The sequence below is a fragment of the Podarcis pityusensis genome (genome assembly GCF_964106645.2).
Source record: "Podarcis pityusensis genome assembly, chromosome: 5".
Taxonomy (NCBI): domain Eukaryota; kingdom Metazoa; phylum Chordata; class Lepidosauria; order Squamata; family Lacertidae; genus Podarcis; species Podarcis pityusensis.
In genome coordinates this window covers 85747336-85774842 of record NC_138032.1, presented here as the reverse complement: position 1 = coordinate 85774842, position 27507 = coordinate 85747336, and the positions used below count along the sequence as shown (strand labels likewise).

The 27507-nt window shown below is 38.9% G+C and overlaps 1 protein-coding gene and 1 long non-coding RNA gene across 9 annotated transcripts in view; one reads left to right on the top strand and one right to left on the bottom strand.

Moving 5' to 3' along the window:
• LOC308477715 overlaps positions 1 to 27507 on the bottom strand; it is a 215395-nt gene that overhangs the window by 59439 nt on the left and 128449 nt on the right. The window lies entirely within an intron of this gene.
• KAT6B (lysine acetyltransferase 6B) overlaps positions 1 to 27507 on the top strand; it is an 86880-nt gene that overhangs the window by 22013 nt on the left and 37360 nt on the right. For 6 of the 8 annotated variants that reach the window (XM_081006472.1, XM_081006475.1, XM_081006474.1 and 3 more), the window contains 7 exons: positions 10134 to 10242; positions 15891 to 16006; positions 16217 to 16298; positions 17636 to 17768; positions 21842 to 22773; positions 23716 to 23837; positions 24281 to 24396. In XM_081006472.1, coding sequence (XP_080862598.1) covers positions 10134 to 10242; positions 15891 to 16006; positions 16217 to 16298; positions 17636 to 17768; positions 21842 to 22773; positions 23716 to 23837; positions 24281 to 24396 — 1610 coding nt within the window. The remainder of the gene's footprint in view (positions 1 to 10133; positions 10243 to 15890; positions 16007 to 16216; positions 16299 to 17635; positions 17769 to 21841; positions 22774 to 23715; positions 23838 to 24280; positions 24397 to 27507) is intronic. The other 2 variants (XM_081006479.1, XM_081006477.1) reach the window with 2 other exon arrangements.

Sequence of the window (27507 nt, the reverse complement as noted above, 5' to 3'; positions counted from 1 at the left end):
CTGAACCACATTCAACAGTAACCTCAAATAGAGCACATTGCAGTAAGGTTGAGGTTATAAGTGCATGGACAACTGCTGTTAAACGTTCCTGATCCAGGAATGGTGATAGCTGTCTTAGTAGCTCAAGCTGGTAAAAGGTACTCCTAGCAACTGAGAACACTTACACCCCCTGTGACATCCATAAGAACTCCCATACAACGCATCTGCACCTTCAGAGAGAGTGCAACACAGCTTCATGGTGGTTGTTGTTTTTCTCCTTGGCCCCTCTGCTTTTTTTTCCTATTTAGTCTGATGGGAAAGGTGTGGAAAACTTAACAGCATCTTTACTATTTTGTGACATTTTGTTTTGCCTAAACGTATTGTCCTGATAAGGATATTGGAACCTTTCTTATAGGTTAACATGTCTAACAACTTTAAAATAAAATAAAAAACTTTTAAAACCCTGTATAAATTGGTTTCGGCAATTACTTGTCACTCATAGACCTGCAAGATTGATAAGTGTGTTCCTATAGACTACAATCACAGGGGCTAAATATATTAATTTATGATACTTGAAGGTAAATGAATCTCATTCTGCTCTTTAGCCTAATCTGTTACTGTAAAAACTGTACCACTCAATGTGTTTCTCTAAGTAATTCTGTTGCTTAAATCCAATTACTGTACAGTGCTTTTGAAATCAAGTTTATGTTGGCTGCAGGGCAAAGCATTTTGAGCCTTGTCAGGACTCACTTAGACTCACTGGTGTACATTATGTAGATTGTTTTAAGAGTGATTACTGTGATTCTAGAGCACTTGGTATACTGTATTTATTTTAAAGAATAATGAAACGAAATAGATTGCTTTGAAAGGCAATAACATTCTCTCATAAGAAAATGGGAGTGTATTTCATTACTCTCTGATGTCACAGGAATTCTTTGCAAAGATTTTGTGAAACTAATTTTCTATACCTGGAAGAAAGTGAAGGCCAGGGTCCTTGAGAAGAACAATGGGGGTTTATGTATTTGTTTCAACCTCCCTCCAGAATTTTCCCTTTTTCCAGTGGAAAGTGAGAGAACCTTTTATGAAACACTTCCTCTTTTAGGAGAATTAAAATGATTTAAGGCAATGTTTTAAAATACTGTTTTCAGTTTGTAGTATCTGTGTAACCCAGTTACTATATTGAGTACAGTCGTACCTTGGATCCCAAACACTCGGACATTTTGACTCCCGAACGCCGCAAATCCGGAAGTGATTGTTCTGGTTTGCGAACATTCATTTGGAACCCGAACGTCTGACGCGGCTTCCACAGCTTCTGATTGGCTGCAGGAGCTTCCTACAGCCAATCAGAAGCTGCAGTTTGGTTTTCAAACATTTTGGAAGTCGAAAGGACTTCTGGAACGGAATCCATTCAACTTCCAAGGTACGACTGTAATTGCAATTCTTATATATATGCAGCTCTCAAATACCACCACCTCCAAATTTCTGCATCATGTGAAAGAAACTGAATTCTATGTTTTCCATGTATAAAGTTTTCAAACTAACGAAACACCATGTGCAGTATCACCTCCTGGTGTCCATTTATTGCAGAATAAAAACTTAAATATGAGGTTAATCAAAAAATATACGTCACCATAACAAATATTTTTAACAGCAAGGGTTATAAAATAGTTGTGTCTTACTAGACTTATATCACACAATGAAAGAATTTTCAACATTAAAACTCTAAAATTAGTATCAGCAACTTGCCTTTTTATGTTCCCCCAACAAGGCATTTCTAATTAGCACATGTCTCTTTCTTTCAAGTCCTAACTTTGTTACAGTAACAATACTAACATAATCAGAATCTATGCCAAGCATAACTGTTGTAAAGCACATTGAGAGAGATCATATACTATCATGCAAACAATTACCATTTTGAAAAGCAAATTTTGAAACAAAATATACAAGGCATACTTAAACTAACAGTTTCATAGTACCAAGGACTATTTTGTCAATCAATATATTAGTTTTGTGTTTGCCTGTGGAGTGAACTAAAATGTTTCATTATGGTCTGTGCCTCAAAGATCTTGAATGTATGCTTCGCTTCTCTGATTATCATGAAGCTGAAGCTTGTGGTTTTAAGCTAGTACGGGCAGCAAGGATTCCTCTTGCAAGATCTTGTAACAGCTATTCATGCAAAAATGTGGGTTGTGCTTAGACGGGCTGAGGAAATTCTAGTACTTGGACTAATCTGATATTGGCTCTGAGGCAATTAAGTAATACCTAGCATAACTGTGCAGGAAAATTCGCAATAAAGGATCTGCACTGACTGCCAATTTGCTACTGGGCAAAAGTTCAAGGTTTTATTGTTAATATATAAAGCCCTAAACAACTTAGGACCTGGTTATTTGATAGACCACTTTATCTCATACAGCTGTATTTGGTCACATTCCCTTCTAATACATACCATGGACCAACGCTTGTTTCTGACCCATTTTTATTTAGACAATCCTTCAGTGAGTAATGATTCTGCTTTTTAAATTTTGATTTTGTAAGTCCTCCATGAAATCCACATTGCCGATTGCAAATAAGAGATCGCTCTCCTTTACAACATTTGTAGGCACATATATACCTTGGTCGTTGGTAATGCCCACACATAATGGGCCTCAACTATTTGTGTTTAATATTGATGATGACATTTATATTAGATGGTACCCATGGGGTAAGCTCAACAACCTTCCTTTTCCTTGTAGTTTGGTGAAGTGACAATCCTACAGCTACCTGCTGCAGCAGGACACATGTAGACTGCAGATTTTTGGTAATTTCATGCTTGAACATCATTGGCAATATGCAGTTGTGATATGCTCATGGCTGCTTACTTCATTTCTTTCCAATAACATGCCTTCCACCCCACCACAAACAAGCCATTGAAAGAATAAATACACCTCTGGTGGAGCATCCTCTTTACTTACATCTATGGATCCCATGAACACTCACATCTTTGCTTTAGTAATAGATTTCCAAAGGGGACACACTGCATCAAACAAACACCTCATATTCACTTCTGAAATCTTTGTATTACAGGGGTTCATGCTCACATGTTGTTTTTCTTGCCAAAGTTTGATCAAGGCCACAGTTGAGGCTGTAAAAGCATGGATTTCCACCCAGTGTTTTGCATTTAGCATCTTTACAATTGTTAATATTGATTCAAATGTAGTGCAACATTCCACTGGTGCAGTGACATTTCCAATGCTTCTCTTCTCCCTATCTTTTCTGGAAGATCCCTCAACCCCTTGGAGTGGATTTTGAGAGCTTGCAGGGCTGCAGGAGGAAATTTTATTCTTCTAGCACAAGTCTCCTGTGCCAGTGGAACCGGGAGTGTTGTATACCACCCTAAGAGCATACCATTATGGTTAATTTGAGTCATGAATGGTTGCTCTAAAATCATTAATCAAGGAGATGTTGTCAATATTCTGGACAAGGTGACCATTTTGAATGCCTGCCTTCTGCCGTCCATGGGTATAGCAACGTATGGATTCTGAACTACTGGGTGGCGGGAGGAAGCAGCTTCAAGAAAAAAGTGCTTCAATATTATACCACAAATATCCCACAGAACCCACAGATATAACCTACTGCTTGACTGCTTCCAGTGCCAGGCAATTTGTGTGTGTGGGGGGGGTTAGTGGCAAAAAGAAAAGAAAGAAATTTCTTCCAAAGACTGTGGGGGCAGGGTAGGCAGTTTCCCAGATTTTTAAAGATATTTTCTGTCTTCCCTTACCTTAACCTTAAGAGGTGGGTGAGGCTGTCTTTTCCCCCCTCTCCCCCACTTTTAAAAAAGTATGGTGGTCCTCTGTATTTCCAGCTGCTCTCTGGTACTGCTTGAAATGGGAGTTGCAATCCAAAATATCTTGAGGGCACCAGGTTGGGAAGGGCTGTTATCACTCTGTCCCTACCCCAGCAAAGTTTAGATTACAAGCCACTTAGGGACAGAAGCACTATACAAATAAAAACATGACTTTTAAGGCAGTGCATACCAAATTCAGATCACTTTTCATCTTTCCATTGTTGTGGCATGGAACTTCATTTAAAATGCCTGGTGTTTTAAATATATGGTCCTAAGACCAATTAAAAACTGCCTTGCAGATGAAAACAAAAAGCATGATGGATCTTTAATTGAACATGACAGCTGTTCATTTTAATTACTCCTGGATCAAAACCGTCTTCCTGAATGCTTGTTATCAAGTGATTTACCTAAGGAAATAAGATGAGTGATAAAAGGGTTCCTATGAAAAGTAACTGGTTTATTTTCACTGGAGATTCTGTCCCTTTTAACTTAAAATATAGCGAAGTTTGATTGTCTCTTTTGTTATTAAAGAACTATTGATATATTGTGCAAAGAAACAGTGCCCTCTCCTCTAGTTATGTTGTGCAGGTTTCATGACAGATCCCTCTGAAAACATTGGTATTCCTGTAACCTTTGAGAGATATGTGTAGAGTATATTAATGAGCACTACTTCCAAGTGATGTACAGTAACTTCGTTCTCAGATAAAAACAGATGTGAATGATTCTGTTTTAATATTTAATTAGGCTCTAGGCCTCTGTTGGCTTGTTTAAGCTGACCTGACAGTGTTATACCTGGAAATACTTCAAATTAAATGCTGAGTACTTGACCTTGTTCAAATAGTTGTAATTTAATAAGGCTGATACTTCTTTGTGGAAGTACCATGGGTAATGAGAACTGTTCTTTGGCAGGATTTGCTTGCCTTTGAAGGGAACAATTTGCTGCATGCCTCTTTTTAAAGTTTATCATCTGAAAGGGTAGTATTTTATTTATTTATTTAATGGAAGAGTTGTAGAGTGATAAAGTGGCTCCAAAGTTAAGTTCTTGATCTCGCGGCAACTAACACCAGAAATGGAGAGCTTGTGGCCCTCCAGATGTTATTTTACTGCAGCATCTGTCTTCCATGCCGTTCACCATGATAGTTGGAGCTAGTGACACTTCATAGAATTGTTGAGTTGGAAGGGACCCTCAGGGTCATCTAGTCCAACCCTTTGCAGTGCAGGAATCTCAACTAGAGCATCCATGGCAGATGGACATCCAACCTCTACTTGAAAACCTCCAATGGGAGAGAGTCATGATACAACAACACCGGTTGGGCCACAGTTTCCTCATTCCTGAGTTACACACATGGAATTGATGCCAGTTTCAGGAACATTCTAGAGCTTTAGCCAGGAACATGATTCTCATTCCTCCTTTCCTCAGGAGGCAACTTAAGCCAAACACATACATACAGCATTGGCTGGGATCATTCTTTTTGCTTCTCAGCTCTTCCGTTAGAAGGAATTGAGGATTTAAGCTATATTTCTGTAGGAAGCCTTTCCACTTGTATTTTTTCATATTTTGTTTCTAATATTGTTGGAACGTGTTCCATAGTTTTTGTTTTGTTCTCTCCTTTATCTGCACTCCTATTCTGAGGCCTTGCCCCTGCTGCTCTTAGGAACCCTTCCCTGCCTGTTTCACTGTCCTAAACCAAATCCCCATCATATTTCTGAAGGGGAAGGAAGACTTGGGGTGGGAACGCTTACTGGAAACAGAAGATGCTTTGCTATCCTCTCCTTAATTGGAAATGATGCTCCACTCATCTGCATTCTGATTTTTCATGAAAAACCTAAAGGGTTTGGCTTTTTCTTTTTGCATTTTCCAGAAATGTTTTGGGGGAAATGACTGAAATGAGCCAAAGGGAAGTTCGTCCATCATTAGCTATGTCAGGTTGTGTCTGAGCTCTCTTTCTCAAGGTAGTTTTCTGCCATTTAAGGGAAAAGGTTTGTTGGCATTAAGTATAATTTAATCCTTCTGTGTGGTTACTTCTCCAGGTTAAATGAGTAGTTAAGCTTTTTCTAGAATCTCTCTACTTTCGGCTGGCCTTTTAAAATCAATTGAATAGTTCCAGTTGTTTCTGTATCTTAAACCCTCTCTGTTTATATCAAACCTGTTGAAATAAAATTACTTGGCACAGTTGTAAAGGGGATTGAAAAGTGTACAATGTAGAAATGCCAGGTGTGCTTTGCTTCTGCGGTTCTCTAGAGCTTGGTAGAACTGTTGGCTCCATTTTATAGTTTCCTTCAGTGTGAATTTGTTGACCCAGATGTAAGACATCTGTATTTTGGCATTCTTGCATTTCCTAATATTTCGCTGTTTTATCACTCCTACAGTCTCACTACTTTGGTGAGTAGTATTACACATCTGGGTATTGCTTCTCCTTTCAGCTAAAGTGGCTTACAGTGAAATACCCAAGTTTATTTAAAACAGTTATTTGAAACAGCATGTTTAAAATATATCTGAGTAAAACCTATTGAAGTAAGATGCAATCTTCATTAGCTCAAATTTAATTTTTATAAGTGTCTTTTATGCTGATTATTGATCAATCATGACTTTGGAATTTGCTTCTAATGGTTCCAGCTGTTGTGAGAAGAAATCCCAATTGGGTGCTTGCTTACGAACACATGTGAAATGTGTTAAAACATTACTCGATGTATTTTTCCTGCTGTGGTAGGCAATACAGATAACATCTGTAAACGCTGATTAAAAGAATGGTCTCCCTCTACCAGAATTTAGAGAATTAGCATGATGTAGCTTGACGGGAATATTCTTTATTGTGCATGGAGTGGCCTCTGTCTATTGTTGTAAGATGCCTTGGGTCTTTTTAAGAAGAAGACATAGAAGAAATCTAATAAACTAATCTTAAGTGTTATTCAGAGCATGGATGGGTAGGATCTAGCTAACATGGTTCTGTAACACAAAACCCCTGTGGGGAGCTGTTGTGTGAGCTGATGGTATCAACAGTATCTTGCATTTGACAGCAGAATGTCCTTGTTACTATTGATTGGGCTGCTTGGTCAAGTGAAAACACATTGATCTATCCTTTAAACTCAGCTGTATGAAAATTTAGAGATGTATATATTATGTCATTGAACAGTAGGAGTTACAACCCTTTAAGAGCTTTCATAGTAAATCTAGTCCAAATTGGTCACCTGGAATATGTATCTATAATGATTCTGAATCATTCTATATTTTACATACTAATTTCCTCACTCCTTTAAAAAATGTGGCATTTTAAAAATTAATAATTTGCTAAACTAAATGATGGCCAAGCAGTGACTTTGGTGGAACTCACTGGGTGACCTTGGGCAAGTCACAGCCTCTTAACCTACCTCACAGGGTCATCGTTGTAGGGATTAACTGAGGAGGGGGTGAAACATATACTTGGAGAAAAGGATGGGATATAAATGCAATAAATAAGCTCTTCTGCTTACCCGCTTAAGAAAGCTAGAGGGGCCAGCCAGATGGAGGTGTCACTCGCCAGCCTGGCATCCAAAGATCTCCGTGTGGTCCCAATTGGACCTGTGCCAGTTGCAAAACATGCCTGGCTAATTTCTTAACACAATCACAGGGCCATAGTAAATGCCCAGACCGCAGCCAGGTGAGGCAGCAGTGATGAAGACAGACCTTGATGTTTCTGTGTTCACATTCCTTGGCTTATTACTGAACACAACTTTTGCTGTTAGATTATTCCAGCTCTTTTTTCCAGGGTTGCAAACTTCATCCACATGTTACAACTGATATTCTCAGGGATTTGTCTCTAAGGTTTTGTATCTGATATTAAGCAGGTGTTGATTAACCTCTGTCCTGTGATGGATCAGTTGCTAGACTATAGTTTCTGTATGGTAGCTGAGAAACTATCCCAAAAGATACGATTGCATGAAATATAATGTCAGGTGGATGACAAGTGTGCTTGTGGCTGGTGAATTTTGAAATACTGGTGTCCCTGCCCACTTTTTTAATAGGCTGAAGTGGTTAAACTACGGTCCCCCCAGCGGTTGTTCCCAGCTCCTTTGAGCCCCCATCAGTGTGGTCAATGGTCAGGATGATGGGAAATCCACCCCTGGTTATAACATCAACCTCACCATTTGAAATCCTTATAAAAGGCCCTGCGTAGTAAAAGTTCATTTGGTACTTTTAAAAATAATAGTAGTAGTCTCTCCCCTCTCCTATACTTTGTTGATATTACTTTTCAGGTATAGATTTATGTCTCTTATAAATTGCTATGTTTGGCAGAGGATGGAAAACAAGTCTGTAAAATTATGTAATGTCTGAAACTTTGTGTTTATGATTAATTAGGTTATCATAAAATGTGTTTTTGTGTGCTGAATAATTGGGTCATACTTTTTATGTGCTCAGCTGCAGACTAAGGCTTTCAGCCTGGATCTAGTTACTTTAGTAGGCTTTCTTGTTAAAACTGTTTTTCTTACTGGTCTTTGGAACACAGCCTTCAGTATGTTCAAACTAATGTAATTTGAATTATATTGACATAAGTTCATAAATTGTGGATACTGGATTAGTTGGCTTAGCTTCTGTATTGCTGTTTGAGTTTTAACCAATCATTTATTGATGTTGTATTAAACTTGCTTTATAGTTGTATCCTAGTTGTCGTAGTTCAGATTTTATCTGGTCAGTAAAGTAATTTGAAATGCTCTGACATCTGGTACACCAGCACAATTCCTTCTGCCTAAGGGGTTTCTATTTCAGGACAGCATCTTTTGTATCCAGAGATTTACTCTGTCATGCATGAGATGTATTTTCCAAAATAAGGTAACTATAGTCACATAGGTGACTGACTGGCTGTGTGAAGATAAGTTGAATTGGTTCTTTAGAAGAGTGCTGTGCTTTCTTAGAATTTGAATACACCTCAAAAATCTACTGGGGGGAAAAAGCACTAGGTGTTGTTACCAGATGTGTTTTTAAGCAGGCACCCATCTGCTGAACACACAGATTGGTCCAGGGCATAGGAGTGAGGCAATCTGGAAGATAACTTGGCCCTAAGGTGTTTATAAAAGTAAGACCTTAACCTTGTCCTGGTAGCATATAGGCAGCCAGTGCCCTTTAGCTGATGGTAGGTAATTTCTGTTACACATGCTTTAATATACTGTCTGTTTTATGAAGATATCTCATTGAAATCATTGTTGGAGTTAAGGAAATATTTGACTCAATTGGATCTTTTATTTCTGCAATTAATAGATTGATGGTTTTTTATAAAAAAATTGTAAATACAATGGGATTATGATGGGAAAACATTGATTTAATATTTGAAATTCTGGCTTAAGTGGGGTGCTTTGATTTGTTGATAGGTCTTCCTGTCTCTCAGAGTTAAAATGTATAGTCTGTTCACGATTCTTCTGCTTGTTCACAGAAAAATCATAGTATACCTGTTTTCCTTCCATGTCTTCCTCTACTATTATAGCATTTCTTTTCATGGTTTTGTACTCATTTCATTGCATGCTCTCTGTTCTTCGTTGGTTTTGCCTCTTCTCAAACACCAATCTTATTAAACCACCACACCAATCTCCATGCTTGTGTGCTCATGATTCCTTATCTATTTACTTCTCCCCTTAAATAGTCAGCTTCCTCGTTTTAAGGAATTATTAAAAATGGCCTTTTCTCTCTTTTTTTTTATTTCCCTCTTGATACTGGGTTGGATCCAGAGAAATCTGTAGTTTCAGCAGAATATGACTTTGCCGCTCTCTCCTCTCACCCAGTGCCCCCCCCCGAAAAGACCTCTCTCGAGGGTTGTGGGACTCTGCTAAACTGGGCGGGCTGTGGCACAGGGGGCTCTACCAGATAGTAGGAAGGGAGCTACTCTGTGGTGGCTCCACAGTTACATAATTTATGAACCCATACATGTGAAAATAGTTCAGGTGTAATTTAAGAATGACAGCTGCTGATCTCTTTGTGGATGAGGGGAATATTGTCTGGTTTTCATGTAAGGAAAGAGATATTATAAGCAGCAGCTGCTGTTCATGAACTTGTTTCTTAATTTCAGTCTCCACAGCTATTTCTTGGTATTCAAAACTGTGTGTGTATTAAAGAAGAACCAAATGTTGACAGATGATTTTTACACTGAAGTTTTTTCAGTATTCTAAGAAAAAGCACCAAACTGGTATTAATATCTAGTATTAGTAAACTGAGGCTATATTAAGGATATTTTAATTCTGCATTGCGAAACAAAAGCCTAACATGTTTTAATAAAAGAGAATAACATTTTGAGGTCACAAAAACAGGAAACAAGATTCTGTATGCAAGAGAACCAATAATTGATTCAACACTTTCTTTCCTTAGCCACGAGCAGATCCCATTCCAATATGTAGCTTCTGTTTGGGGACAAAAGAATCAAATCGTGAGAAAAAGCCAGAAGAACTCCTTTCCTGTGCTGATTGTGGCAGTAGTGGTAAGTCTTTCACTGACCAAATTAGACAGACCTTTTCGCAGTCTTTTACAAGTGTTTTTGCAAGCCAGTGGTTCTTTGAGTACATCATTTCTGTGAGCTTAAGTGTTCCCTCTACGAGTGCAGCTTTCCTTTTTGGGGAAGAGAAGCACCTTCCATTCACAGAGTGAAAATGTTAGCTAAAGGCCCCCCCCATTATGCTTTTGTTGTGTTCAGAGTTTTAGTTACCTTTTTAAAAAAAATATGTTCAAAATAATTTAATGTGCTTTATAGCCACATCTGCTGGAAGAAATTGAGATTTTAATGTTTATACATCATTCAGCACCACAAATATATGTTAAGTCAACAACTGTGTGACTTCTAATCAGTTTCACTCTGCGAGCTTTTGGAAACTGCCCGAATAACTACCAGTTACTCACAAAGACACATAACAAGAAAAGTATCTTTGGGACAGAGAAATTTGGTGTGCTTAGTTAGCCCTGTTTTATCCCCCCCACCAAAGCCACATTTCTCCCCTCTGAGGTTCAAAATATGCATTTTCCATCCCCAGCTATTAAAATGGTATATAAAAAGGAAATGTTTATTGCCATTCCTGTGCTTTTGTTCTTGATAAGATTCTTGTATAGTTCTCTGACGTTCTTTGTTAACTTTCTTTTTACCTTATGTATTTTGGATGAGGCCAAAAGTTAACTCTAAAAATTATTATTTAATTATTACTACTGTCACTTTTTCCTTCTTAGCACTTACTTATTTTGTTTTATGAAAAGCATCAAGAGATGTTAGGATAGTCTATTATGCCTATGAAGAAAGTAAATTCCTCCTATGTGAACTTGAAAGCTTTCCTTTTCAAATCAACCCTTGCTTGCTTTTCTTTTTTCTTTTATCATTTTAAACTTGTGGGGCTGAGAATTAGGATCTCCTGCTTTGGTCCTGAAATATCTATTCTTGCCTGACTTTTGGTGATGTGGGTGGGTGCAGTAACCAGCTTTCAAAGCTAGATGGAAAGTGACACGCTCTAACCCTGGAAGGCGGTCAGAATTTTGTTTTCTGAGCATCTAATTCAGGTACAGAAGGTTGAATGCTGTAGTCCTTATGTTTCACAATAGTTTAGTGCTTGTGAAAGAATTGAAAGACATAATGATAGAAGTTCTGCCATGATAGACGCAAAAATGGCATACAAGGCAGTGAGATACAACTGAAGAATGTGATATTTTGGTCGCCAAAAAGGCCTTTATCTCAGAGAGAAGAGAAAACCTTTTTGACTTTATAGTTTACTATGTGGTATATCCATATCATGGGGTTGGTTTGCTGGGTTGTTCTTTAGTTGTAAAATACATACTGCTCCTGGTTGCTGTCTTAGCAGCGGAGATGGTTGTCTTCATTTCAAGTGTTAAAGAACTGAGTTGTCAAAACCTGTCCGTTTTGTAGAATAACTTTTAAGGGCTACTTTCCCCCCTTCATGTGTATTTAAATTTTATGGGCTGTAACTTTTACTCAAACTAGACTCATTGAAATGAATGACTGTGACTGTGGCGTATTAATTTCAATGGGTCTTCTGAGTCGAATTTAATTGAATATAACCCAATGCCTACATGTGCTTCGTGTATCACATAGGTAAACACTGGTCTTGCACAGTGGCACGTTGGGATGGAATTGCGTTTGCAAACCTTACAGTTTAAGACTTAAGAATTTAGCGGGGTGTGGTGTGGGGTAATGCAACAGTATAACATAAACCACGGTTGAGCAAATTAGTCTGTACATGAGCTAGTGCACACAGCTTAAGCACACACACTTTTCTTCTCCCTTTCTCCAGTGGGGAATCAAACCACAGAGTGACAAGCTGAGCATTTCCCTGCTGGAGGATCCCTGCTGGAGGAAAGGAGAAAAGTAGGAGAATTCAAGTTGTGTCTATGAGCAGGCTGCTTGTGTACAGACTAATGTGCTTAACTGCAGTTTATAGCTTAGCTTTGCATCTGGATGCCACCATAGATTAATGTCATTTTAAGATATATGATACTATTTTATAGATGATTAATGCATTTGCCAAGAGCTCCCCCCCCCCCAAATGATGTAGTTTTTTGTTCTTGCATATGTCTGAAAAAAAATCTATTGGCTTCACAATTCACTTATGAAAATACAATTTAATTTGGTATCTATTAAATGTGTATAAGGTGCTCTTTGGAGATTGGTTATTACACTCTGGCTGTCTGCAAATATGGCTTTTCATTATGCTCTAACTGTCTGCAAATACAACATTTCATTAATCAGTGCATAATGTAATCAGCTTTTTTGCATTATAACAATTCACTGACAAGTTCTAAGGAACAGCAGAATTGGAAGCGCCCAACTTTCATGGTTCAGCTTCAGTTCAAATTAACACTGATGCATTCTCGTTGCCTCATTAAAGGTAAATTATGTTTAATTAGTTACTTACCATTATTTAGCTATACAATGAGACATTGAGATTGGCAGTCAAATTGCCAGATGGCTAAACCTTAACTGCAGGTGACATCAATTATTATTATTTTTTAAAAACACAATCTTCATGCTGTTCAGAGGTTTTTCATAAAAATGACTTTGGGCTTAGGTATGCTGTTACACAGACCCCCTGGGGTTCACAGGCTACCAATTGGGAACCACTGTCTTAGACTATAATCATATTGGACTGGACTGGACTTGCTTTTGAGTAGACATGCATAAGGGTGCCTGTGTCACAGTTGTTTGAGGGGAGAGATGAATATGTTGAACACAAGAGGGGCCAGGTCAGAAGGACAGCAGACACAAATTAGATCAGAGGCAAGCAGCAGTTCATAACAACATGAAGGTGTTTATTGCCTCTTTTGAAGATGGAAGCACTGTTTAGGTGCAGAAAGGTGTCTTGTAGTTGAGTATTTTTTGTATTTTTTAATATATTATATATGTATATATACATGACCGTTATTTAATGTTGCAGAGTATTAGGCATAAGCATAATAATGCTATATATATATTTTGTGACTAAAACCTTGTCTTAAAACACATGGTTAAAGCAGTCATAGGGCATGAGGGAGGGGGCTTAATTCTCTCAGGGAAAGTGGTCAGAGCTGGGGCATATGACTAATGTGGGTGGAGCTTCCTTGCAGCCTGCTGAGAAAGGGGAGCCCTTTAGTTCTCACACAGAGTGGAAACTAAGTGACTGTTGATTGCAGAGGAGCAAATCGCTAAGAACACTGGAACTCATTGATGAAATAGACAATCACTGGAGCCAAAACTAGTTAATAACTGCCTAAATTACAAGATAGTCAAAAGGCTTGTATCTACCAAGTTTGTTGTGATGCAATTTACTTTTTCCAGTTAGAAGATTCCTGAAAAAAATAATTAATAGTCCATAGAAATTAAGGAAAACAAAAAATAAAAGAAAGAGCATCTAGAAAAATTAACCTCTGTTGGGCTAAGAATACAAGTTTCCTCTTGGTAACAGCAGAAAAAAATTATTCCCAAAATGACTTAAGGAGAAGCCAAAAGCAAGGCCTCCTGTCTATCTGTCAAGAAAACCAAGCCACCGTGCTTTCAGTATCCCAGAAAGATGGTAGGAGTGAGACAGAGCGATTCATGGAGAGAAAACAATGTACACTAAAAATTGTTACAGTAGGATTGGGGGGAACCAACTTTCTTTGTGTGTTTCTCTAATACGAAATCCTTCTTATTTTTAATCTCCAGCCAGACACTGGTTGTTCCCCTCCAGTTTCATTCCCTAAATAATTTCCATCTCATTAAATCTTCATAAGGGACTTTGCCGCCATATGTAGTGCCATCTGTGGAAAAACTCACTAGCCTCAGATGAAAGGCACCCAGTGAGCGCAATGTTCCAGAATCAAAGAGATACTTAAAAACCAAAGCTCAACTCATTTCTCAGATGGAGACCTGTCATTCATTGCAAAGGCAATTTAAGCTGCTACAAAAAACCATTCACACCTAGAAGTGTGAATCAAATTGAAAACAAAGAATTAACCTGCAGTCTACTATTTTCTTAGCCCAATTTTGTTTGCTTCTCAAAGCCTCATTCCAGTTAACCAAAAATTATGTGATGTTCCAGCCCAGACAGGACAGCTTCCAAGATGCAAAGCCTATCCTTTTTTCTTGTTTTTAATTAATTCAAGGAGCAACCAGGATTCTCTTGACTAGCAGTCAGATACCCATAATACGTAATATTGTGAAGATGCCCATCTTCAAAGGAAGATAAAGGGCCCATCACTATGTGTATCTCAAAAGCTTCTATGATGGTAATAAGAATGACCCCTTAAATCAGAGCTTTCCAAACTCTTGTGTTGTAACACGTTAATGTGTTGGCTATAGTGTGTAGGTATGTTGCACAAATACACCCCGCACTCCTCCCAGGGCTGGAAAGGGGTTAGTTTAACCTCTGGTCTGCTAGTAAAATTGTGTCACCATGTCCCAAAATGATGCATGTCTAAAAAGTGTATCACTAATATGAAAAGTTTGGAAAGCTCTGCCTTAAATCCTTCATCATGCTCATTGGCCAGCATCCCAGAACCCAGAAAATAAGTTCTAGAGGGAGCAAACTCAACAGATAACTTGCTCAATGGCTTTAAAAGCCACAGAGAGAACAAAGGGAACAAACAGGGTCATACTCCTCCTGTCTCTTTTTTGATGCACGTCCTCAATAAAAGTGACCAAAGCTTTTATTGCCAAAACCAAGCCTGAAGCTAGTTTGAAATAGTTCTAGATAATTGGCTTCTTCCAAACATACTTGAAGCTGAATGGGCACCTTATAAAAAAGACACTTAAGGCATGTCTGGTGCGTGGCTGTAAATTAGAGCTAGAAAATAAAAATAACTGGAAGCAGGAATAATTTTGAATTACTACATCCAGACATATATGTGCATAGCCACAAATAAAAAGTCCTACGTAATACTAACTGGCAAGTATTTCTCTCTCTCTCTCTTTATGGTAGAGAAAAGAGTAGAAATACAATGAAAATGCACATAAGATACATTTTTTAAAGCTCACCATAGTAGTAGTTAAACTCTCAAAGATTACTGAAATGTATGTGCTTTGAAGCCTCAAAGTATACATTAAGGATAGACAATATGTTAAGGAGTTTAACAATAAAGAGTAGAGTGTTTTGAAAACAGAAGTATGGTACCAATATTTTTATTGTCAACACCAAAATTAAACATGTATTAACAATTTCTGATAAAAATGTGGATTCAGCATGTGTCTCTTATGTGAATTGCAACTAAAGTGTTGCCGACCCCCCCCCCCCATGGCGACTAGACATACTGTTTTGGCACCCAGGTCCCGGGAGCCATTTGGCGCCTAGCTATTTTATCCCAGTTTCTAACACTGCTTCTACTCAGAGAAGACCCATTGAAATTAAATGGACATGTCCATTCATTTAAATAGGTCTACTCTGAGTAGTACTAGTAAGGGATATGACTTTATTTGTTAACGTTTGTTAGACACCAAATAATTGAGGTTCTCTGGGCAGTCTTGTAATAGCAGCTGCCTCTCTTTCTGTCCATGAGAGAGAAGACGTGAATTCTGAAAGTAGCCAGTACTGATGAAATAGTACTTGGAGAAGATGTTGTAGAGCTTTAGGTGATCTGGAACATAAATAATCCTCATGTATGAATACTCCCTTTTTGTAGGACATCCATCCTGTTTGAAATTCTGTCTGGAGTTGACGACAAATGTAAAAGCCTTAAGATGGCAGTGTATTGAATGCAAGACGTGCAGTGCCTGTAGAATCCAAGGCAAAAATGCAGTAAGTTTTAATCCCTTATTACAAATAATATATAATGTTTGGTCTAATTATTTAGGTCTAGTTGAACCAAATTTACAGCGTAGTAGGAATTGGGTGAAAATTATGCCAAGGGATTGATGGTTTGTTTGTTTTTGTCTTTTGCTAGTTTCTCCATGAAAATATATTTTTGTAAGATTACTTTTGTTTTCCCTCCCTCCATTTCAATTTCAGGATAATATGCTTTTCTGTGATTCTTGCGATAGAGGTTTCCACATGGAGTGCTGTGACCCACCTCTTTCCCGAATGCCAAAAGGTGATCTCTGAAAATGCTTTCAGTGTATATGGCTTGATTTTATGTATGTAGTATGTATGTATGTATGTTTTTGTACATTCCATGTGTATCTTGATTTTCAGTTCAATATTATGAATTGATTCAGTGAATTATTTATGCATAAGCTATTCATTCTTGGATACATTGATGTGTTTGTGATGGAGCATTCCGAAATAGCCCCTTTTTTTCCTATGTGTTCTTTATAGCTTCCATAATACAGTACATTTGAATTGTAAGAGGGCCGTTCGGGTTCTTTTTTGTTGTTCTTGTCTTTTTGTAGCAGCTTCTGTAGCTGGAGAGCTAAGGATTTGTCACAGTATAAATTTGTGGCAGAGCATGGACCATCAGCTCAGATTTCCCTCATCTAAGTTTAATTTTCTACCAAATTACCCTTCAAATAATAGGACTTGGCATTTCTTTTTGCAGTTTTTAAGAAATCCGTAAATCTAGTTCACCTTCTTTATCACATGCATGCAAGAAAATGTGCTCACGTTGTTACCTGTAATGTTAAAATGGAAGGCGACAGTAACCTGTCAATATTGTTGGCTGATCAAAATGTGGTTCTTATTATTGTCGTTTATAGTTCAAGCCACTAAAAGCTTTTGGTATTGATAATGCTGGTTACAGCATTCTGATTCAGGCAATCAGTTTATTGTTATTGCAAGGAAACAATCTTTTGTATCCTCAAAGTCATCTGTATTCTATTCTAATACCTAGAATATTTAATTTAAAGCTTTTAAAATTAAATGTAGCCTTAAAATACCAGCTTGTCTTCTCCACTTCAGCATGCTAGCAAAATAGACAAGTTGCAGTCTTGCTGTTTTGTAGGCCAGCAGTCCCAGTGACTTTAATTTACCATCTCTCAACCTTAGAAATAATAGCCATTCCTAAAAGTCATAGGTCATCAGTTGTGCCTAGACTGGATGTTGCCAGGACCCGAGTCACAGTTGCAAAATCTTTTTTTTTTTGGCCCATGGACAGTCATACAGATGGGTTCTGCAACTGCACTGTGCTATTGGAATATTTGTACCCTACCTACTAACAAGGGTTCTTGGCATGGCTTACAATATATTTAAAATACAATAAAAAATGACAATTGAGGTGTTGAAATTCTTCAGTAGGTGAGATTGCTTTATTTGCTGCTGTCTCATGACTTCAGGTTTCTGGTAACAGACCCAAGAGTCTACAAACCTTCTTCCTATCATTGGATGTACCAGCATCACTCTGTTGTTCATTGGGAAATTTCTAGAATTAATTACTGGGACCTGATGCTCATGCACTTTCACCTGAACAAAATCTTTTTTGAATAATTAATGCAGGGATGTGGATTTGCCAGGTCTGCAGACCAAAGAAAAAAGGAAGGAAGTTACTTCAAGAGAGAGCATCACAGATTAGGCGGCGATACACAAAACCTATTGGGCGACCAAAAAATAAACTAAAGCAACGAATGTTGTAAGTGTTTTGGGGTTTGGCTTGTCTTCTACATTTGGGTGGTGTTGCACTTAACAGGCAGATTCTTACGATGAGAAATGATTTCATTGCTGGGTTGTTCCAAGTTAGTACATCTTCCTGCTACTAAACTTCTGGCGGTTCCCTCACTTCAAGAAGTGAGGTTACAGGGAACCAGGCTGAGGGCCTTCTCGGTGGTGGCACATGCCCTGGGGAACGCCCTCCCATCAGGTGTCAAGGAAATAAACAACTATCTGACTTTTAGAAGACATCGGAAGGCAGCCCTGTTTAAGGAAGTTTTTAAAGTTTGATGTTTTATTCTGTTTAATATTCTGTGGGGAGCCACCTAGAGTGGCTGAACCAGATGGGTGGGGTATTAATAATAATAATAATAATAATAATAATAATAATAATAATACTGTAATTATTTATTATTATTATTATTATTAAGTACCTGGTTTTAACCTAAATAGAAACATACAGATGTTTCTGTTCATGCTTCTTTTTTAAGTGCATTAAAGCACTTCTGGATGATGGAGTTAAGGCAGCAGAGTTCTCATATTAATTGACAGAGCCATATAAATAACCAGTCAGGTGGCAGTGGCAGCTGATGTGGCCTCTGCTCTGGCCCTTGCCACCGGCTGCTATCTAGTAGCAAAAGTTGTGGAACTTGTGTGTGCCCCTATTGCAAGGGAATGTTTGTTATTTGATCACTTGATGGCAGCCATTTTTCACTCCTGATGAGCAGACATGTGCAAAATTACCTAGTGGTTTGTCAGTTTTTGTGTTGAACATTGGGTCATCATGTTATGAGACAACTGAATTGTGTTATTTGAATTGTTGGAACGGTGAAGGTCTGCACTTGCCGTAGTTGATGATGCAGAGTTGCAGAAATAACTTACTGCTGTCTTCTTTAGAAATAAGTGTAGATCTGTAACCCTTCATCTTTTATGAAACTGTAAAACATTGGGAAGATGACATGTGGTACCAGTACCATGGTGCGTATATTTAACATAGAAATAGAGATTGAACCTCTAGAGTGTCAATTCATAGCTTGTTGAATCCGTTCCAGAATAAATTCTGCTGTGGGAGGTGTGTGTGGGTGTTTAAAGGTGTATGTCATTTTGCTTAATGAAATGTACCTAACTAAATGACACAAATATTGTACATTGCTGAATCATTATGTGCTTCATCATAAAAGAGTTGACTGTGCAGTGGCACTGCTTAATGGACCTTTATTGTGGCATTGAACAGCAATGTGAAATCATATAGCACCAGGAGCTTGTTAACCTCTGTAGGCAGATGGTTATTAGCATATATGGCACCAAGTGATAGGCTTTATGGTAACAGAGCTGAACTTCTGGCATTGAAATATTCAAACAACATGTGGGCAAGGCTTAGAAGATTTTAACTGGATTGTGACTGTTAACTGCTAGCCATTCTCAGTAATGGGTTGGAGTGGGGAATGCATTCGGGGCCAAATGGAGGGTTGCTTGGCTATTGGAGATCAGCAAACCAGATGGTTGCCCCAGGCTGCTCCCTCTCTAATCTGTTTATATTCATTACTTCAGTTTCACCACTATCAAAACAAAATATATAATGCTTAACAATAATAAGATGATGGAAATGAGAAGAAAATACAATTGACGTGAAATAATTATGCAGCATTGTGTGGGTTTCAGTTTGATAAACTTTCCTGGTTGCTTGCATTTATCACAAATATAAGAGATTTCTTCAGCATTATCTTTACGTTTCTGCATTAGCCTTTAGCTAAATCAGCACTTAATCAAGCTAGATGCACTTTCCCGGTAAAACTCAGTACTGCTTCTTGGTATCTTTCATGTCAAGCCTTTCCCAGTTCTTGTTTTCCTTTTATCATGTTTTATTTGTACCTTCTGCACAGTTCTTAGTTGGACTTACGCTTTTTTTCTTAACTAAAATAACACATTAGTGCTTGTGTAGGTTGTCTTTAATGCTGCGCAGAAATGCATCTTTCTTTAAGAATTCCATTACTTTAAGTGTATTTTTTAATTAATATGAATGTAGCCCTTTTGTAATGAAGCATGCCCACAAAAGCCTATTATACCGGATTTAGGGTGTTATCTTCCTCCGCATTATTGGAATGTCATTTTTACAGTTGCTGGCTTTGAAGCAGTCAAGTACCTTGAAGCTTTTGTAGCATAAGGCTTGGATCTCCTGGGATCATGTTATAGTTGTAACAGTCTTCAAAAGGCAGAAGCTTTACTGTTGTAATGCAGTGCAGCATATAGTCAAGGAGACCATTGAAATTAGTGAGGCTAAAGTCCATTAACTGTATATTGAGCCTAAGGAATGCATTTTCCCTTTCTGTAGGGATTTCTTTGACCAAAACCTGAAACACACTTTGACCCATTTAGACCCTGTCTTAACAGGACAGCTGCATTTTGGAAATGTTCTACTGCATGGTCATCTGTGCAGTGTCACATATTGGTTCTACAATCTGTGCAAAAATATTCAGGAATATTTAATCTAGGAACTCATGTACTTTTGCTCACAGAAGATTTTCACTATCTGCAAATGCCTTGAAGGGAGGGATGAATAACCGAAACCAAATGCAGTATCCAGTGCTTTTTTCTGGGGATACGCATACCCTTAAACATTTTGTGAATTTAAGTTTGGCCTCATTGAGGGGCAGTATTTCAATATGAGTAGGAAAATGAGAGTACACCTAAACATATATATATATATATTTAAAAGAAAAAAAAGCAATGGCAGTATTTCAGGGAGCTTTCTCTCTCTGGAGTTTATGTTTTCTGCAAGGTTTAGCCATTGCTGTTGTACTTCCCCGCTTTTCCTCTTTTACAGCTTTATGTGAATACTTTTGTAAAGGTCCCACTGTAGTTCACATAGCTGACAATAAGTAGCCGCATCAACTGCAGCATGACAAGAGTATGGCGGGCAGGCAAGGAAGCAAGTGTTGCAAATGGTGAGCAGCCCAGGCAAGCTGCTGAGGAAGGAGCAACATTGAATGGGCCAAGGAGCCTCAGAGAGCGATTTGCCAAACTGTTCTCTGAAGCACTTCCCACCATCCTCCCATGACTTTTAAGGAGGGTGGGGATGCTTTGGGGAGTCATTTGTCTGAAACATCCCCATCCTCCATTAAATGATGGAGCCCAGGTGAGCTGCTGAAGGAGTGACATTTAAAGGAGGTGCTTCAGAGAGTAGTTTGGACCCTCCTCCATTAAACATTTAATAAGCTGTGAGACAAGAGCTGTTTGGATGAGCTCTGGGAGAAGGGGATGGGGTTTTGGGGTGAGCTTTGGGGCAAGCTGTGGGGGAGGTGTTTGGCCAGGTGGGTGAGGGGGTGGCAAAATGGTGGGTGGTTAGCGAATGGAGCAAGTAAAAGTTGTGGTGGCAGCTCCTAGTTGTTCCATATAAGATTAGTGGAGCAATACCAGTTTCCTTGGCTGGAGCCCTAGAATGTTTCCAGTAACTGAACTCATGTGAGAAAGGGCTGTGATGAGTGACTATAATAGTTTGCCTTTACAGTTGTTAATCCTAAGGCTGACCAGTCTCTTTAACTGTAGTTAAAGAAGGAGAGGAGATGCGGGGGAGATGTGTATTTCTGTTTGAGCACAGTTGTTGCAACTGCACTGGTTAATTGCACTTATTATGGTTCTTATTTAATAGACAGAGTGCTTTACAGCCTTTGTGCTTCATGTCCTCAGAATAACTCTGTGGAGCCTTTGATTATATTTACTGTTTTATGACAAATATTGAGAATGTGGCTTGCCCCAAAGCATCCAGGAATTTGATGGCTTAGTTGGTTTGAACACAAGCCTTAGTTAAAGCTTTTAACCCCCAGACCACTCTGACGACCATCATTTAGTCTTGTCACTATCATATAATTCTGATGGTTTTGAACTAATATGTATATCTATATTTGATGAGGCTTCACCAGCAGTATTTAGCTGTTAGGATGTTGTTTAGAATTTAAGCAAAGTAGCACGAGTAATTCATATGCAGTGTTGCTATTGTTTATTTTTATGGTTTGTTAATGCTGACTGCTTCTTAAAATTTTCCATATTTTTTGCTAGGTCTGTAACCAGCGATGAAGGATCCATGAATGCATTCACAGGAAGGGGGTCACCTGGTAGGGGTCAAAAGACTAAAGTCTGTACCACACCTTCATCTGGTCATGCTGCATCTGTGAAGGATTCAAGCAGCAGATTGGCTGTTACAGACCCCACCCGGCCTGGTGCCACCGCCACCAAAATCACCACCACCACCTCCACCTACATACCTGCCTCTACACTTAACGTTAACAAGAAAACCAAAGGGCTTATTGATGGCCTTACTAAGTTTTTTACACCGTCACCCGATGGTCGCAGATCACGAGGTGAAATAATAGACTTTTCAAAGCATTATCGTCCAAGGAAAATGGCCTCTCAGAAACAATCATGTACTTCTCATGTGTTGGCTACAGGTACCACACAAAAGCTAAAACCTTCTTCACTTCCACCCCCAACCCCCATCTCTGGTCAGAGCCCCAGTTCACAAAAATCCAGCACTTCCATCTCTTCTAACTCTCCCCAAAGCTCCTCCAGTCAGTCAAGCGCACCCTCCTTTAGCAGCCTTCCTAATAACAGTCAGCTAAAGGGACTCTTTGATGGACTTTCTCATATTTATTCCACTCAGGGACACTCTCGAAAAAAGGGGCACCCGAGTTATGCACCGCCCAAGCGTTTGCGTCGTAAAGCAGCATTTTCTTCCACATCCAAGTCTAAAACTGCTTTCTATGGAAAGAAAGAGATTAGAAGTAGGTTTATTTCTCATGCCTCCGCCTCTGGATGGGGTATGTCTAGAGGACGTGCTTTTAAAGCAATTGGTCACTTCAAGCAAACAACCTTCCTTAAAAAGCGCAGGATTCTAGGCAGATTAAAGTATAAAGTGACCCCTCAGATGGGGACCCCCTCACCAGGGAAGGGGAACTTGGCAGACGGAAGGATTAAACCTGATCAGGATGATGGTAAGCAACAGGTCAAAGCGCCAACCAAACCTGCGTCCCGTCCAAATCCAAATTCTTATTTTGTCACACAGGTCTCGGCTACTTCTCTTCTGACTTCACTCTCATACAAAAGCAATGAACTTTGACCTTGTAACTAATGCTGACTAAATCTCCAAATTGTTTTTCCAACTAATGCTGTACCGCCTTGTTTGTCAGTTTTTGCATATGTAGTGGCACTAGCACCCCCCCCCCACCCCAATGTCTTCATAATGTTGCTTTTATGCCTTTTGTAGTAGCATATTGGTAGCCACTCCATGCTGTCCCTTGCCCTTTCTCTGGCCATAGTGCTGATGGCATTTATTAGGATGACCATTTCAACTCTTCATTTCCCTCTCCTCCATCGCTTTTCCATGACACATTCCATCTGCTACACAACACTGGATTTGTACTGCTGTGAAATTTACTCTTCCCAGTTTTTAAATAAATCTTTCCTTTTTTTCTTGAAGAAACAAAAGTCTGTATTCCTCGCCTTAGTTTCTTCTAATCTGTTTCAAATAGTTTTGCCTAAGATTGTTTTAGTGTTGAAAGCTTGTTTTCTTTTTCTTAGAGGTTCAGATATATGGTTAGGATATGTGAAATCTATGCTGCTGTATCAGTTGTTTGATATAGTTTTGTATTCAAAATGTCTTTTTTAATTGGGTAGGAGTAGAGTGTAAATTCTAAGTTAGGGCATGAAAGAAAATGCTGCTGTTTGTCCTGGCCGTGTTTATTTAAAATAAATCTGCAAATGTTTTAGTAGATACTATAATAATAAAGATTTGCTACGTCAACTGGAAAGATCAGTGGGAAGCAGGATTTTAAAGCATTAGTCACTCAGAAAATGCTGGGAGCTACATTTTGATTGCAAAAGGTGTTTGTTGCATCATGGTGGTGAATAAACTCTCTGCTGGTTTTAAACAACAGGTACAGAAATCAAAATAAGCATCAAACAAGAAAACTCAGATCTGTTTCTGGTGGGAAGCAAGGATATTATTACAGAAGAAGATTTGGAAATGTTTAAGCAGGCCCAGGAACTTGCAATGGAGGTAAGGTTCACAGGTGCCAGCTATGTGAACAGTACTGATACGGTAATTTGTTGCTTGATATGAGGAGAAAATTGTGCTGACTGCTTAGTTCTGCTTAATGCCCCTTTTATTAAGGCTAGTTTGTATATAATGGTATACATCTAATCCAGAACCCAAGTATCTCATTAGGGTAAAAGTAAACTTGAATGGGAAGTTCTCTATATAGCTTCAGGCATGGTGCAGAGTGAATAAGTTTCACAGCACTTGGGTGCCTTGATAGAAGTCCTTATTTTTAAGGATGTGGATAGTTTGTGCTACTTTTCATTCCTCTGTAAACAGATGTCTCTCCACCTAACACCTAAAATAGTGTAATACCCCAAAAATAGCCTTACTAGTGAAATGTGATGGGGGGGGGGAATTCTGTTGCGCTTTCAAAACTTTTGTTCTTTAATTGTGATTAATAGAAAATTGGTTGTAAAAATGGTGGAGAAACAAATGGACGCTACCCTTCAGTGATAGAATTTGGGAAATATGAGATCCAAACATGGTACTCCTCGCCTTACCCACAAGAATATGCAAGGTAAGGAGAATGAACCTATAAACTGTTCTATGACAAACACCATCTCATAGCTCCAAAAAAGATTCCTTTACAACTTATTTGCAAAGCTTCTCAAATTCAGACATGCAGTGAAACCACAACTTTATAACTTCCCTTCTCTTTCTTTCCTAGCTTGCAGATTATCATTGAACGTTGCTGTAAAATCGGCTTGGCACTGCCAAAAAATCAAAGATTAAAAAAATATATTGGCTGCAGATAAGCCTGTTTAGCTACAGAATGCCGCGTACACACCCTTTTGTGGCTAAGGAAAAAAAGGCTAGCCCCCAAATTACTTCATGCATGTCCCTTCCTTTCTACATGGAGCTTGAGATACTTCTCTTAAAACATATCAAAAATAATCATCAATAATTAAGAGTTCAGCAGTGTTCAAAGTGTCCGCAATTAGAAAATCCACATATTAGTAAAATGTAATTTGTTATTTTTCTTGGTGCCAAAATTTTAAACTTCATAGTTCAACATTTTGAGACAATTTTGCCATGGATAGAATATGACAAGCCTTGCAAACAGTAATTTTGATAATAAATAGCTTCCTATTTCACTATATCGTGTCAAGGGATGGCTCAAGCACTTGCCATCAATCTGCTCACCGTAATGTATGCTCTACTTTTGCCTGTAATTGGGCCCCAGTTCCTCAGTGTTCAAAAATGGTCTATATTTTCATCCATTTTTGAAGGGGTCAAGAGAAAAAGTTAAACAAAATTGGAGGGGCGGAGAGATTTACCTGAAAATCGGCAGACTTCTACCACCACCTCCTTTTCTTTTTAAAAAACCTTTCTCGCAGTGGTGCTCTTACAGCCTAGCATTTTTTCTTGGACCTGTGCATTCCATTTTAACCTCCTGTTTCCAAGTATCAGATATTCCGTTTCATCCAATAATTTAGGGAAGGCAGGAGAAATGAATGATGTCAGAGATAACTCAAGTGGAAAGTGGTCCCAGCTCTGGGAATTATCCTAAAGGTGTCTCGGTTAATTGGCACATTATTGGATGTTAGGATATAATCTATAGTGCTAGTAAATCCTCTGGGGGAGATAAAAGTAAAATAACCCTCTTGATCCCCTTGACGGTGCCCATTGCATAACAAAAGGTTATGCTTAATTATAAGTTCACAGAGATAATTCCCAGCACAGTTAGAGAGGTGGTGTCCATTGCTGCCCTCTGACAGATTTTGGGTTCGTCCTCCCAGTTTAGTCCAGATAATATTGTATTTTGTGGGGAAACAAGGCTGATCCGGGCATTGAAGTCGCCTCCCAAGACAAGCCGAGGGTTAGGAGACAGAGAGTCTATACTTTCGAGTAGTTGGTCAAGCTTTCCCCAATATGAGCTCAGTTCCCCACAAGACTTTACTGGAGGTATGTACACGCAGATACGGTAAGTATTTCTCCGGAGACTATCAGAAAGGGACAACACTAAAAAAATTAGGGGTGGTCAGCGAGGGACACTGTTGAATTGATACATTAAGAGATGTTGACACCAGCACTGCCAGCCCCCCTGCTAGGCCTTCCATACTTTACAGTTTTAAGAGCTGGTTGAGTGTAACTTGTAAAACCCTGTAATTCAATTCAACCATGGTGCCCTCTTTTGCCCAAGTTTCTTGAAGATGATACCATGTGTTTGTAGAACAGAAATCACTGTCTTGGGTCTTGTTCGGCCACCCTGTTACATTCCATGAGAGAAGTTTAATTGTTTTACAGTGATTTACTCTTAGTCAATTGCTGGCCAATGTACACTCGGAGTTTACCAGTTTTTGAGGCAACATGGATGCTAGTGGAATGATCCAGATGTTCGATTATTTCAGTCGTTATAAAGTACTCACATTTCATAAAGTACTCACATTTGTGTTCACTGGGCCTTTTATTTGCAAATTGCTCACCAGCGGGGATTTCTTGGGCGTAGTTCCTGACTCCTCCTCATCTAAATATCTCATCTTTGTCCCGTACTCCGGTGGTTCTATAGTTATCGTTCTGTTGTGGCCATTGGGTCTATTGTCAGTGCTCAGATTCCTGAAGATGATTGTCTAGGGGAATTGGCTGTTCCTTTTGGCTCACCGGGTTATTTTGATGTTGGGCATGATTCTGCGAATTCAACTCGGGCATGTCTGTTTCCTCCCCTCCTGTCGAGTTTTTTTTTTTTTTTTGCAATGTCATTACTTCCATTGGGGATCCAGGCCTTGGTTTTGTGGGCCCCTCTGTAGCACCAGTCCTCATCTTACATAAGGGTGCAACAATAGAATTGTGAAATACCCGGGTTGGAAAAACTCCTCTGCTTGACAATTTCAGCTTGTGAATCAGTGAGGGCAGTCTAGTAGAGGAAAAAGTTAACATAATTTTTGGATTTGATTTTTGGTATTCAAGGGTTCAGTCCCAACTAAGTCAGTCTCTGTAAGTCCAATACCAAGTAAGTCTGATAAATGTTATTTGGAACGCTGGACCTTTCCATTTAGGAGTTTGATCTAGTCTTCCACAAATTGTCATGCAGATATTTTTTGGTTGGAAGACTCTTAAATAAGAAGAGTTTGTTTTAAGAGCCTGCGCATTCTATGTCAAGCTTAGGGGTCTGCTCTTGTTGTGCCATTTCACTTTGGTGCTTTGGTGTTCTGTTAGTGCCTGCTTGCCTTTAACTGATAAACTGTGGACCTCTTTGGATAACTGGGTTATTTGAGAGGCAATACCTCTAATTTGTTGGAAGATATGCTCAACCGTTCTTGCAAGTAGAGTTAATTGGGTGCTCTCCCTACTTGTTATTCCTTCCTCTCTTAGAGGCACAGGGTCAACTTGCCCCAATGTTGGATCCAGTTCTGCACTCTCACCTTGAGTATCCTCCTCATTTTCACAATCCTCTTTAAGGGGAGAAAACCGTTTTTTTTTGTTGGAACTGTTAAAGCAGATTTGTTTTTAAAAGTCCTCCATTTTAGATTGCTTGGGAGCCGGTGAGAGAACTGCCTCCTCTGGGTCCCTGTTGCGTTTACTAGCAGGCATAGTATTGCAGTGGGGTGTAAACTAGGAGAGGTTTCCTTAACCAAAGAGAAGAGAAAAAATAGAAAGTGTTCAGTTTGTTCAATTTAAGAGTTTCTCT